The sequence below is a fragment of the Morone saxatilis genome, unplaced genomic scaffold (genome assembly GCF_004916995.1).
Source record: "Morone saxatilis isolate NCDOM2014 unplaced genomic scaffold, NCSU_SB_2.0 Contig0, whole genome shotgun sequence".
NCBI classification, from domain to species: domain Eukaryota; kingdom Metazoa; phylum Chordata; class Actinopteri; family Moronidae; genus Morone; species Morone saxatilis.
Window position 1 is genome coordinate 13,236,099 of NW_023339650.1, and position 14,852 is coordinate 13,250,950.

At 41.2% G+C, this 14,852-nt stretch overlaps 1 protein-coding gene across 1 annotated transcript; it reads left to right on the forward strand.

Annotated features, from left to right (window-relative positions):
• The first annotated feature begins 631 nt into the window (after nt 1-631).
• trpc1 (transient receptor potential cation channel, subfamily C, member 1) lies at nt 632-14,688 on the forward strand. Its single transcript, XM_035654719.1, has 13 exons — nt 632-1,163; nt 2,000-2,154; nt 2,261-2,362; nt 2,483-2,685; nt 3,507-3,638; nt 3,857-4,052; nt 4,818-5,154; nt 7,543-7,682; nt 8,542-8,691; nt 12,877-13,061; nt 13,322-13,523; nt 13,892-14,086; nt 14,193-14,688. Exons 1-13 carry the CDS (start codon nt 998-1,000, stop codon nt 14,418-14,420), a joined length of 2,391 nt encoding a protein of 796 aa, XP_035510612.1. The 5' UTR covers nt 632-997; the 3' UTR covers nt 14,421-14,688.
• Nucleotides 14,689-14,852: the final 164 nt, after the last annotated feature.

Here is a 14,852-nt window from a genome sequence, read left to right on the forward strand (position 1 = left end):
TATATAGGTACCTATATATAGGTACCTTTATATAGGTATATATATATATATATATATATATATAAGTGGATATAAGCATCAGAGCCAGGAGGACAGCTTCCTGACTATATACATTCCCAGATATCTCTCTATCTCTCTCTCCATTATCCATATGTAGTAAAAGTCACCCATTCATGTCCAACCACACCAATGACATGGATGTGTTTACAAGCTCCTGCACAGACCATTTTTTCATTTTGTCACATTGGTACGATCATAGTCACACTTCTAACGTATATATTTCACATAGCTAATGCCATAAAATATACACAAAACTATGATGTTCAGTGTTGCCACCACATGTATGTCTAATGGTCAAACATATGTCTAATAAATATTCTGCTTAACTTCCAAGTATCTGTAAAATGTATTCTTGCAGTATGAAGAATATATCTGTATATATATATATATATATATATACAGATATATTCTTCTTATTCTTCTTATATATATATACACACACACACTGAACAAAGATGCACTGAATTGCCCTGTTACGTAATCCTGAAGCACAGCGGCTTTGCGCCTGCGAAATGAGCGAGCAGGTGGAGGAGGAAACATGCGCAGTAGGCGTCTCGTCAGCAGCATCAGGACCAAAAAGATCCCCAGGAGCCTGCGATGCGAGAAGATGGTGCATGTAAACACGCCGCGGGAGGTGACAGCGTCGTTTTGTCGGACTGTATTCGCCACTCTCATGCATGAATCCGAAGTTTACGCCATTTAATGCGAAAAAAGACAAAACCAGGTCATTTTTTTAGCCATCAACACCGCGTAAGCGGACGCGGCAGAGATGCGACGGCAATAACAGCACTTGATGAAATTGGTTTAGTCTCCTGACGACGCGTTAAGCCCCTACTGCGCTGCGACACACATCAACAAAAAACAAAAAAAAAGGACTCATCTAATGCCTCCCTATATGACGGGTTTTCTTATGTAATGGTCGCTGGTTTCTAGTGGGATGCACATCAGTGTTTGGCCGTACTCGCTCTCCGTCGTAATGGCAGCTCTCTACCAGGGCACGGACGTCTCCTCTCCGGATAAATTTCTGGCCTTGAAAGACGTGAGAGAGGTGAAAGAGGAAACCACGCTGGATGAGAAGCTCTTCTTGCTGGCATGCGAGAAAGGTTTGTTGTTACTTGTCTCTTCCAAAGTAAATCTTATATTCATTGTTGTTTATACTCAATATGGTGTGTTTAAGATCCTAGACAAGCTCATGTTAATGTTGGAATCAGGTGACTGCTGTAGGCTTACATTATTGATCAGATATTACTGAAGCATTATGTCTGATATCAGCTGGCTGGCATTTATTGTATGTAAAATTCACCATGACTAACAGCTTGATAGATTTCCAGCAGGGTCTTTGCAGCCAGCAAACTGTATAGTCCATTTTTTATTTTTTTTACAGCTGCCTACATGTTGGCCACTGTGGAAATTTGCCCACGGGGTTAAGATATATTTAGTTGAACGTCTGCTCCTTCTGAAAGTTTCTCTCCCTGCTCTGCCGACTTTTAAGAGCTCCTAACAAGGGAAGCTAATGCAGGCGAACTGAAGGGAAACTGCACAAAATGCAGACGGTCAGTGCAAGCGTAAAATAGCAAAGAGGCATCTCACCACATGGGAGGAGAATGTTTCATTGATAAGTTAAGAACATTGTACAGGCCAAGGTAGTTTTAGGTGTACAGGCCAGCAACTGTTACCATATAAAGTCTCTCTAAACATGGCTCTGCAACAGAAATTGTCCTTTGAGGGAGATGTTATTGTTATACACGACTGAGTAGGGTTAAGAGGACTGCTGGAGCTGAGCCTGCTCTGTGAGTGTTTGCCTCGTGTCCGAAGCTGTGTGTGTGTGTGTGTGTCTGTTAGGCGCCATCCGCCGATAATACTTCACTGCTTTTATAGATCTGACCTTGCAAGAATTTCCTAAAGTGGCTGCTGCTGTTGTCTTTGACATGCTTCTCAGGTGACTACTACATGGTGAAGAAACTGCTCGAGGAGAACCGACACGGCGAGCTCAACATCAACTGCGTAGACGTGCTGGGCCGAGATGCCGTTACCATCAGCATCGAGAACGAGAATCTAGACATCCTGCAGCTTCTTCTGGAACATGGCTGCCAGGTAGCGAACACACACACAGAGGACAAAACGCACAATGAATGCACTAGTCTACTTACTGTTACTGTTGGTGTTATATGAAAGCTTTAAAAATGTTGTTTCTGCGTAGGCGACAGATGCCTTGTTGGTGGCCATAGACTCCGAGGTGGTGGGAGCTGTCGACATCCTCCTCAACCACAGGCCAAGGCGATCTTCCAAGCCCTCCATTGCTGTTAGTCTCTTATCACAGCTCTTGCATAAAAAATGCAAAAGCTAATATAAATGATCTTTTCTTATAATTTCTCCAAAGTATTTTGGATTTTTTATCCATATATTGCACTTATTTTTTTAGAAACTGATGCAGAGGATTCAGAACCCAGAGTATTCCACCACTATGGATGTGGCTCCAGTCATCCTTGCAGCCCACAGGAACAACTACGAGATCCTGACTATGCTGCTGAAACAGGACATTTCCCTCCCCCGGCCCCATGCTGTAGGCTGCGAGTGCACACTCTGCAATGCTAAAAACAAGAAGGACAGCTTGCGACATTCCAGGTACAGCACAGACCACTTCAGCAATCTAGAAAAATGTAATAGTATAAACATGGTAGACTTTCCCCAGATCTCTGCATTAAGCTCCCATTGATCAAAACCAGAAGACTGGTGTTGCACTGAATTACTATAACTTGGAGTAGTCAACTTTTTGTCTTCTAGGTGATGCCTGTGTTATTTCATATAGTGATTGTTTTGACCTTGCTCTGGTATGTACGAGCTTAAAAACAATAATGAATCAATTTGGTCTGTCAAGTGAAGTGTTCAGGAAAGGTGAAACATTGCGGCACCTTGTTTTGATGATAGTATCAGCTTGAGAGTGTCATCTTAAACATCTGGAAAGCAATGATTTAGTATCATATGCATTTTTGACAGTACCATGACTGCTTACAGTACTCTTTTTTTTCACAGAGGACTCCTAATGTTCTCTGCTAGTTATCTAGCAGGAGTCAGTATTGGTTTATTAATTTTTCATAAAAGTGGTGGTTTCACACTGAAATACATAAATACTGTGAACTCTAATTTATGGGAAAGCTGCAAAACCAGCAGCATTTTCTCTGGGAAGTGGTGATTCCTGGTTTCTGATACTAACTTAGACTTGCAGATGAGATTCTGCAGATCTCCTCTGCCGGGCACTTTCATTCTCTCTGGAGGGCAGTGTAACTTCCCACACAGTAAGCTAAATGAATCAGTCTGCAGTTTGGCTGGCAAACAACATAAGAGGTCAAAGCAGGTACAAGTGAAACAGCTGCAGTAGATGGCTAAATGATTTCTCATCAGTTTTTTCCCCACATTTTCACCTCCTCATCCACCTTGATCTTCAGGTTCCGCCTGGACATCTACCGCTGCCTTGCTAGCCCCTCTCTGATCATGCTGACTGAGGAAGATCCAATCCTCAGGGCCTTTGAGCTGAGTACAGACCTCAAGGAGCTCAGCCTGGTTGAGGTGGAGTTCAGGTACGATTGCTATCTACTGCTGCACGTCCATCCGTCGTGTCAGGACACGTTTATCGAATTTCTTTGCACATAAAGACAGAGAAACATGACGCATAGGCACAGACATATGTACATACAGGCACACAGTGATATTGTAAACCCCTTGCCTTTACAGCCTGGAACAGATAAGAATCATAATCTCTCATGTGGTCTGATTGTATCTAATTTCCTTACTCCAGGAATGACTATGAGGAACTGGCGAAGCAATGCAAGATGTTTGCCAAGGACCTGCTGGCTCAGGCTCGAAACTCTCGAGAGCTAGAAGTGATTCTGAACCATACATCCAGCGAGGATCACGTTGACAAGAGAGGCTTAATGGAGGAGCGCATGAACCTCAGTCGACTTAAGCTTGCCATAAAGTACAACCAAAAAGAGGTTAGAAGGGCAAAGTCTGCAACTTCTGGCAGCCTCAACAGCAATCTGCAATACTGAGGAAATTATTTCATATAGTGACTATTCACAGATTAGTGGAGAGAAAACGATAATATCTGTTATTAATGACCTCCTATTTACCGAACTATTATGTAGGACTCATCTCCTCCAGCACACCATGTGCTTGTCTTTGTGAAATATGAGTTTGGCAGCATAAAGTGCCTCCTCCAGGCAACAGCAGTCAAAGACAAACCAAAGCTTGAAGTTTGAAGCTGTGGGGTAATTTACAGCTGGGATGGCTCAGTGTGAAAAGTTTGACTCGTATATTACAGTACAGCTTGTGGCTTACTGTTGTTTCCTGCTAGAGAAGTAACACTGATTAGGGTCCTCTTAAGACTGCATGTCAGAGAAATACTCCCTTATTCCTGAGTCAAATTTGCTGTTGGATTTTTATTGCAGAAAGTACATTGATATGTTTTGATATGTGCTGGCAGATTTTGTTACCTTTAGACACAGCGAGGTTAGCTTTTCTGTCTTTGTGCTAAGCTAAGCTAACCTGTTGCTGGCTGTAGCTTTATATTCATCCAAGAGACATGAGAGTGGCATTAATATTTTCATCTAACCTAACTCTCAGTAAGAAAGCTTATAAGCATATTATTCAAAAACCATTCCTTTAAGCTAATGAATTTCAACTGATTGACAATGAACAGAATTTGCCACTGAATCAGTTTCACGTCCTCACGTTCTCTCCTGATGTCTCTCTTACAGTTTGTGGCTCAGTCCAACTGTCAACAGTTCCTCAACACCGTCTGGTTTGGAGAGACGGCCAGCTACCGGCGCAAACACACCTGTCTAAAGATGGCCACAGTGCTGAGCGTGGCGATGCTTTGGCCGCTGCTTTCGGTCTGCTACCTTCTGGTGCCACGCTCCCGTGTGGGCCAGATTATCCACACGCCCTTCGTCAAGTTCATCATCCACAGCGCCTCCTACTTCACCTTCCTGCTGCTGCTCAACCTGTACTCTCTAGTCTACAATGAGGGCAAGAAAAACACCATGGGCCCTGCGCTGGAGATGATAGATTATCTGCTCATCCTCTGGATCATAGGTCAGCTTTTTTACACCACCTCAACTGTTTCAAGCAATAAATAACATACTAGTATATGTGTGTTATGTGTAGGGAGGTATCATGTAGGTAGCAATCATAATTTAAATTTCAGTGCCTAATTGAATTGAATAATCATCTCCTAATGCACAAAATAGAACTTAAAATAGAATAAGAATTTAATCATACAAACCAGAATTTAATAGAAAAACATTGCATAGTGGAGAGAAAATTAGAGATTCCTGTTAGGGTCTGGCTAAAGTCCAGTATCCTGTATCCATAATCCTATCAGGCATAACATGACAAACAGCTGTTTCTATACTAAACGACAGAAAGCCTGGCTTGACTGGATTAAATCTGTCAGTTCTGCTTCTAATTGAGCTCTATAGAAAGGAAACGCAGCTTCTTCTTTCTCCCCCGTGACTCATCTGAGTGCTGGTATCGCTGGCCTCAGCCCACATACATGCAAACATACATTTGCACGAGGACAAACACATGTGCACAAGCTGTATCAGTTCAGATGAGCCTGGATAGTGACAGTTAGAAATTGACCCTGTCTCTCTCTGGGGATTGGGCCTCTCTACCTCCCTTTTCTGCCAAGAAACCATTAGCATGATCATTCAATCGCTTTAATGGCCCTGCCTTCTCAGCAGAGATATTTGTCTCATGGCTGCAACATCCTACCCCTCTCCACCAGGCACAAAGCATCGTAACCACAGCTCATTGGTCCAGCTTTCATCGCCAGGCTGATAAATTATCCCAATAACTGCACCTGACGGGTTATAAAAGGATGTAGTAGCAATTGACTTCTATTATTCAATGTTATGAAGATGGTTGTGGGGTAATTTGCAATTTATTCGGTATATTGCAGGAGTGAGATCAGTAGTTGAGTCATTAGACAGAAGTGTAATGGATTTTTCTATGGGCCAAGATAGCCCACTAGAGAGGGAAAGATTCCTTAAGTACTGCAAAAGAGCAACATCAAAGATAAATTTTAATAACTTCATCAGTTTTCTTCTTCTTGCCTGCCTCATTGCAAAACAGCTTCTCTGCTAGATGTGATGCAGCAGTGCAGATTTCGTGCTCCGGGGTCTGCATCAACAAAACTCACAAGATTAGTTTAATAACATGAGATTTCTAAAGATGTGAATGGGAGCTATTACAGTTGCTGCATGTGCTGCTTGTCTGAATACAGCAGTCAGAAGTCAAACAGCAGCTTTTCATTTCTTTTGCTCTTCGTTGTTCTCTCTTTCTCCCATGCTACCCCACTCCTCCTCTCATCTTTATCCTGTTCTCTCCATCCTGCTATTCCCCTGAGCCAGATGCCTCACATTAATGGAGAAATCAGATGCTGAGACTGTGAGTGTGTGTGTGTGTGCGCGCGCGCTGGGCTACATGCATGTGTGTGTATATCACTGTGTGAGTCAATGCATCTCAACATTGGTGGAAGAAGTACTCAGATACAGAGTCCTGCATTTACAATGCAAATGTATTAGAATCAAAATATACTTAAAGTATCAAAGGTAATGCAGAAGGGCCCATTTCAGAAAATGTATATGTCTCACATTCAAATATGGGTCTAATTTTAATATATTTTATTACGTTATTACGAATTTCCCCCTGGTGATCAATTAAGTCTTATCTATATAAACAATAATCATAATTTATTAATTGATAGATTTTGTATTTTTAATCTGAATCTGGAAAGTAACTAAAGTTATCAAATAAGTGAAGGGGAATAAAAAGTATATGTGTATATCTGAATATTTCAAAATGAATTATAGATGAGTAGAAGTATGAAGTGGCAGAAAATGCATCTGCTTCTCTCGATGCCTACGAGTGTGTACGCTTTGATCTCTACATTGGAACTTAGGATCCTACTAACCAGACAAAACAGACAGAGGCAGATACATAATTCAGAGAAACAATTCATGTGTTAAACCTTTTGATTTCTGTGTACATTTTGCTAAAACCATGGAAACAGATCAACAAAACAAAAACAGATCAATCGGGTTCAATCTAATGAAATCATTTCTGAATCAAGAATGAGAATGCGTCGACTTGCAGCTGGAATCAAGCTTTCGGTCTTGATTTTATTATCCGTACTGTACAAATTGATGATGTTCAGCTTGGACACAAAAAGACACAGACACCCATCTTTATTAAATTCCACACACATCCCTAAATCCCACAGATGACAATTTTTTTAGCACATTAATCTCTGATTTCTGTCTCATACATGCCTCTTTCCCTTGGCTCCCTCTGTGAGATGTCTTATGGCTGAATCTGGAAGCGATTTTAAAACGTTGGGGATGACAGCAACATGGATTTTTTCCAGTGGTGTGTGTATATATGTGTGTGTGGTGATGGTGAATTCCTGCTCCCCTGTAGGGATGGTGTGGTCGGATGTGAAGCGCCTGTGGTACGAGGGGCTGGAAGACTTTCTGGATGAGTCTAGGAACCAGCTGAGCTTCGTGATGAATTCCCTTTACCTAGCTACCTTTGCCCTCAAGATAGTTGCTCATAGCAAGGTACACACACTGTTTACATTTACACTAGTTTAATTTTTTTCATTATATATCCATTCTCTGGGAAAAAACATATGTAGTTCATCACTCAGTACCCGACACATCCACACAGGTGCTTTCAGTTGTTCAGCTCCAGGTATCATTTTTCCCACCTTGACACAGGAGATTGAGGGAGATGCCAGTCAGGCACAGTCTGTACATACCCACACCCGCACAGTCTTGAGAAAGAGGAAAAAGAAGTGAAATCATTTGTGTGGGTGGACCATGACTATGTAGGTACATTGACTATGCAAAGGAAGCTGCAGTAACTTTAATTTACATTACTGACAAACTATTTAATTTAAAAGAAGCATATACATTATTGCATTGATCATTTGAACATTCTGTGTTTTATTTATATCATAGTTAAATGTGTTGCTGACATTTTTGGATTAGCTTTCTTTCCCAGAATTTAATAGTTAGAGAATGGATATTGATGTCTGTCCATCAACTATAAAGCTACAGGTACCAGCTGGTTAGCCAGGAATAAAGACACACTAATTAATAATTTTTTTTTATCTGTAAATGTAAAAACAACAAGTTGTGGCTCTACTCTGGGTTATGTGCTTTACTTCCTGGAGTCTTGGACAGCCAGGCTAACTGTTTCCCCCTGGTTCCACTCTTTAATGTTAAGCTAAGCTAATTATCTGCTGGCTTTAGCCTTACATTTAGTGAACAGAGGTAATAATCTTCTAATTTTACTCACAGACCATACTTTGTGGTTTAACATGGTGAGCCTATCCTTCAATAAGAGTAAGTTTAAGTCACATTAGACTGTGCCAGTGTTGTCATGTCTTTCTGAATGTGTTTGCTTGATCTTCAGTTCAAGAACGTGGGGGACATTGAGAGGAAGAACTGGGACGCCTTCCATCCCATCTTGGTGGCTGAGGGCCTGTTTGCCTTTGCCAACGTTCTAAGTTACCTGCGACTCTTCTTCATGTACACCACCAGCTCCATACTGGGGCCGCTACAGGTAAGAAAGCACTCGAAATTTGATTCCTAGTAGCGCCAGACGAGATTTGAGGGTAATCCCTGTGGAAATTTGAGATCATGTATCCAGCAATGGCTTTGTAAAACACTTTGGATGAGAAAAAGAATGACCAAATTCTTATGTAATGATTATAAAACTGCTTCCTTTCTATCATTCTCTCTAACCCCACCACACACACATGCACCACCCACTCTCTTCCTCTTTCAGTGAAGTGTGAACACTCAAGGACAAGCCCACACTAAACATCACACCAGCTGTGCTCAGCAGTATCATAACCATCATCATAAGCATTAAGTATAAGCACAGTGAACTGAGGCAGCAGACGAATGTGCTCTGCTGTGATAATATGCTCATAATAAACGGAACAACATCATAAGCTTTGCAGCTTAGTTGCCATATGCATTACCGTGCCGCTATCATCATTTCTATCATCTACATGAATAAGAATTGTATTCAGTTTACATAAAATTGATTTCTCAGGCTAACTTCAGTTTAGGCTGCGTGTTTAAAGTTGGAAGAGCTGGCTCCATACACCCACAGCCCATTTTCATTAGATCCTACATTGATTTCTATCGCAATCTGGCACATACAGCAAGTCTGATCCATTGCCGTCGTAAGAAAATGTTTGGCTGCATAGGAAATTAACAAAAAGGCAAAAGTATAGTCATTACATACTTTATAGTCAGTGGCATTTGAAAACATTTTAACTCAGTTTATGAACTTTTTAGATTTATGTTAACTCACTTATTTTGAAGTCCTCTAAGGGCTGAGAAAACAGCTTTTCAAATATTTTCATTGCTAAGTAGATTCAATTTGAAAAATGCATGGGCAACAGCTTGACTTTCTAAATCCTGGAAAAGCGGAATTGGATCAGCTTGATTGACCTGCAGTCCTAGCTGGCAATGTCATTCAGAATTAGCAGACATTGTTTATTTGCAGAATCTCTTCATGTTGTTTTTGTAAAAGGGTTATGGAAATGTTTAGCTGTATAGTTGTACTGATCTGCCTTCTGCCTCTTACACAACACAAAATACTGAGACACAAAATGTCATTGTCATTTAGTCTGACAAAAAAAGGCATATCTGTGGTCTCTCAGCCTTTGTTAGCATACGGTATTTGTTTACACTCACACAGAAGTACAAGTGTGCATAAATGTGTGTATGTGAACATGTGTCATATGTTTTCCGCATCTTATTAGATCCCTTTCTCATTAGTAACCCAACATTCAACTATTGGCAATATATTTAATACTTTCATAAATAATTACTGTATAATACATCCTCTGTGCCACTTGTTTGTTGTTTTGTTTTTCCGATGGAAGAGCGATATTCACCATCTGTGTAAATTATGAATATCTGCCTGCAGCTGCATAGGTTTATTCTCTCTAGGCTGAGCAACTTCAAGGTGGACAGTCAAAAACTTCTTGGATAAACCTATTTTACAACTTATAACAAAAATTGTGCTGTTATGTCATTGTTTTTCCACCTTCCCAGACAAGCCAAAAATCTGGTTTGCATATTTTCTACTCAGGCTCTTCAACGATTTCAGTGCCATAGGTGTCCCTTTTTATCGCATCATGATGTTGTGTATCGTGCAGCCAGCTGGCAGAGAGAGAGACTGTACAGCGAGCCAATGTCTGACTTTGTGCTTGCAGAATTTCACATTTCCCCAGTGTGTGACTTTATTACATAAAGGTATGCAGTGAAGTCAGTCAATTTGTAGGAATGCCTTTCTGTCATTAAGCCGAGGTGCTGTTTGCGGTTGACTAATAAAACACTGAGGGACCCCTGTAGGTTGTTATTGAGTGCTTTTAAGCTATAATCTCTCCCATCTTTCTGCCTCTCTCCCTTCTTTCCTCTCTTCCATCTTTTTTTCACTCGCTCTGTGACATCACTGTCTGGCTTGGCAGGATGGAAAAATTATTAGCTTTGGAATTAGATGTGGCTGTGTGTTCATAGTCGCACATAGCCGACATGCCTCCCTGCTAATGCACACGCACCCACACATTTCCACACTCTTGTGATTTGTGAGCGTGCAATTCAGCTGCACTCAGACAAGCTCCTGCTCACACACAAGCACACACAAGCACACACACAGACAGTGAGGCAGTAATATGTGGGTTGTGGAAATGCAAGTTTCTTTGATTCCATCCTTCCTGAAGAAGCCAGCTCATATTTCTGCCGGGTAGTGCCCCCTACTGAGGTTGGAAAGAGTGACTGAGCGTGTGAGTGTGTGTCTGTGTGCATGTACTATCACCAGTTGTGCATACAATGAGCTCACTCATGGCCCAGACTTAACCTCACCCTCCCACATAACTGATGCACCAGCTGTGTGTAAATTCAAACTTAGCCTAGTTAAAATGTAAATTATTGTTATCATTTATAAATTACTAAAATAAAAGCAGTTGCACTACATAGATGAGTTACAATTTAACTCTAAGTAACAACTAAATGCCTAAGGTGGCGTAAATTGTAAAAAAAACCATTTAGCTTACTACGATGTGCTATGAAGCCAAGTGGCTCATGCCAGCCAGAAAGCTAATGCGCACAGTAACCATGGCGATGGAAAAATATCTTTGATTGTTGATTGGCCACTTGTCTTAGTTATGACTTTACATTCAAACTATTCAAGTTATGTCAAGTTAATAGCTTATGAGAGAACTTACACATAGCTGGTGCAACCCAGTCCAGGAGGCATGTATGAGTGTGACTGAGAGAAAAAGACACAAGTTGTGCCCCCAGTTCATTTATTGTGGTGCATTCACACCGTACAAATTTAAAATGCTTTGCTTGATTTCTAAATGTGGTGTCGCTGGATGCCATTGTGCCACAATGCATTGCACACAGAGACTTGCAGCTGGAAAAAATTGGGAAAATGGCAGTTCCAGGAACATCTTGGTAAACAAAACATTTTGCCCAACATTTAGTTGGAAGTCAAGTCAGTGTATTTATAATTATTATGGCAAATGTTACCAAAAGCGCTTAATAGAGAATTTTGTTTCGTAATTAAAATGAAAATAAACAGTTAAATAGCAAAACTGGAAGTACAGCGTTCTTTAATATCCATTGGTGCACACTTTGTTTCATTTCTTGTTAGAATAAAATGCTAATGTGCCAAAACAGTACTGTATGCTATGTTGGCAAATGTAGTATATGCTTTATTTGGTTATTTAGAAGAACGTGTTTGTTTGTGTGTAAATAGATGCTTTCAAGGGACCTTAAAATACCCCCACTACAGTCCACTACAAGGTTAAGAGCTCCTGACCTGCTGCATTCATGCTCTATTTGTTCAGTAACTAAGTTAGGCTACCTGTCAGGCTGGGCAAGCTGAGAACACCCTCAGCTCCTAAATCAGATGTGTACAAAGTGGCAGACGAATACACCGGGGGATTTAGACATGACAAGAGAATGAATTGCCCTAATAGACTAGCCCTTCTCCTCAAACAAGCTGCCTCGGTTTCAGTGCAAACACCACCGGTCGCCATTCACCTTGAGGTGCAAGGAAAGTGGTCATCTCTCACACTGGACACTGTGTGTGTGTTTGTGTTTTGCAAGGGCGAGTATGTTCTGACCTTGTTTGAACATCTTTAGGTCCTAGTAAACAGATAAGCCACTCAGATCTATAAATAGTCTGTTTCCAATGGTGTGAGAAGACTTTCTCTGTCTTCGGGCCCTGTTTTTGGCTTAGTCCGTGTTTGTCTGTCTTCCCTCAGGTAAAGTGAGAGCACAACAGCTGCCAGAACGTGTTGCTTTTTCCACGTTCTCAGGGGATCACTGCTAAACAAGAACATGGGAGAAAAAAACTAGCTACAAGTGGTGGAAAGTTTGCTTACACGGTATAAATGTTGAGTACCAAAACATCCCACTCGACCAGAAATATAGCTACCTTGCTAAAGTTTGAAAGATTTGGAAAGAAATAATGGTGTAAAGGTCTAGGCCCTAGTTCTGCTAAAATAAACTGTAGCAAACTCTAAATGTACTAGAGATAAAACAATAACTAGGCTCTGACAAAGTTCCTGTCTGGTGCCAGATCTCACTCCAATTTAATTAGGATTACTGGGATTGCTGGCAGAAAATGGACTATGAAAAACAGGAAAAAAATGACTTATGTCTACTTAATTATATCAGATAAAGCTGCACAGGATTAACAAATATTAATTTCCCCCAGATCTCCATGGGTCAGATGCTGCAGGAGTTTGGAAAGTTTTTGGGCCTCTTCCTGCTGGTGTTATTCTCCTTCACCATTGGACTCACCCAGCTTTATGGAAAGGACCAGAAAGACCCAGACAAGAATCCACCCATGGACTGCGAGGGCATATTCTGCCAGCAACAGAGCAATGATGCATTCCACACGTAAGGGCCAACCTCAGTCTGTCATTGTGGACAGCGATGACGGCAATGATAAATGTTCAGAAAGCTTGTTGAGAGATGTTAGAGATTTTATATATACGCGGCTGTATAAATACAGCTGAGAAAGTCATAAAAGTTTTTCTGTTTTTATGGTTCAACTCTCATCATTAGAACATAATTTTTCTTGGTTTATATTGTGAAATGCATGACAGACATGTTCCCTAAATGCCCACTCACGTCTACCATCTTCATCCATTTTACAGGTTTATGGGGACCTGCTACGCCCTCTTCTGGTACATCTTCTCCCTGGCACATGTTGCCCTCTTCGTCACCCGCATTAGCTACACAGAAGAACTGCGCTCTTTCGTGGGTGCCATGATCATAGGCACCTACAACATTGTGGTGGTTATTGTGCTGACCAAGCTGCTGGTGGCCATGCTCCACAAAAGCTTCAGACAAATTGCTGTAAGTATAAACAATATTTAGCACAGAATAACTTTGTTTCTCAGCTCTGTCGAGGGTAATTTGAGTTCAACTCTGGACCGAAAAATGCAACTGTTTTCATTTACTGTCAAGATTAGATTTTTTTTTGTTTTCTCTAATTCACCCTGAAATGTTACACAGATGTTAAATTGTTTTGTTTTTTTTCTTCTTTGGAACCCTGCTGTACATTTATTTTCTCCTTCCTTTGAGCAAAGGTTTGATTTTGATTACGCTAAGTAAAACAACTCATTGTCCAGGTTTAGCATTTTCAAGATTCCTCTCTGTGTGTGAAAGTTCATTCTCACATTCCTGAGTTCTCAATGTTCTTGTTGGCTTTTGGGCTTCTGTAGAATCACGAGGATAAGGAGTGGAAGTTTGCCAGGGCCAAACTGTGGCTTAGCTACTTTGACGACAAGTGTACCCTGCCTCCACCGTTCAATATTCTCCCCTCCCCAAAGACTGTCTGCTACTTGGTGACCAGCATGAGCAAGTGGATCTGTTCGCACACTTCGAAGGGCAAGGTGAAGAGACAGAACAGTCTCAAGGTATGAAAAATGAATTGTAGGCTTACAATAAATTCTGGATGGCCATCTGTGCTTTGTGCAATATCTTGTCATCGATCTGAATTCCTTCGCTGCCTTTTCCATCCAGGAATGGAAGAACCTGAAGCAGAAGCATGATGAGAACTACCAGAAGATAATGTGCTGTCTGGTTCACCGCTACTTGACCTCTACGCGGCAGAAGATGCAGAGCACAGACCAGGCCACGGTGGAAAATCTGAACGACCTGCGCCAAGACCTCTCCAAGTTTCGCAATGAGATGAGGGACCTGCTGGGCTTCCGGACCTCCAAATATGCCATGTTCTACCCAAGGAGCTAAAAAAGACTAGATATTTCTCCCCCCCCCCCCCTCTCCTTTTGACAAAACCTCTGCTTCTCATTTATCTGGGATGCCGTGTGACCCGAGCATGTGATAAACTCTGCTCCATTAAATCACAGAGGCTATTTTAAAACCTGGAACTTAACTAGAAACATATATATTACCCACCAAAGCCTCCAGACTCAGGCCCTCCTATGTATTATTCAGCTATTCTACCTTTTTGTAAATAAAGAAAGCCATTGTTTTCAAAAGAAAGACAAATAAAGATTTGTGGAAAAAAATGACCCCGTGGGGCTTTAATGGCATAGAGTGCTGACTTTAATGAAGTGCTGCTTTTGAGATTTGAAGTTACTTGTTGATTTCTCTTCTTGAAAACTGATCTTTGGCCAAAAAACTGTCAACTGTGCAGCCAACTACCCAGTGGTCCAATCC

Coding starts and splice junctions, on each gene's coding strand:
- trpc1 (XM_035654719.1), top strand. CDS start 998: ATGCACATCAGTGTTTGGCCGTACTCGCTCTCCGTCGTAATGGCAGCT. Junction 2,155..2,260: donor TTCTGGAACATGGCTGCCAG/GTAGCGAACACA, acceptor GTTTCTGCGTAG/GCGACAGATGCCTTGTTGGT. Junction 4,053..4,817: donor TAAAGTACAACCAAAAAGAG/GTTAGAAGGGCA, acceptor TCTCTCTTACAG/TTTGTGGCTCAGTCCAACTG.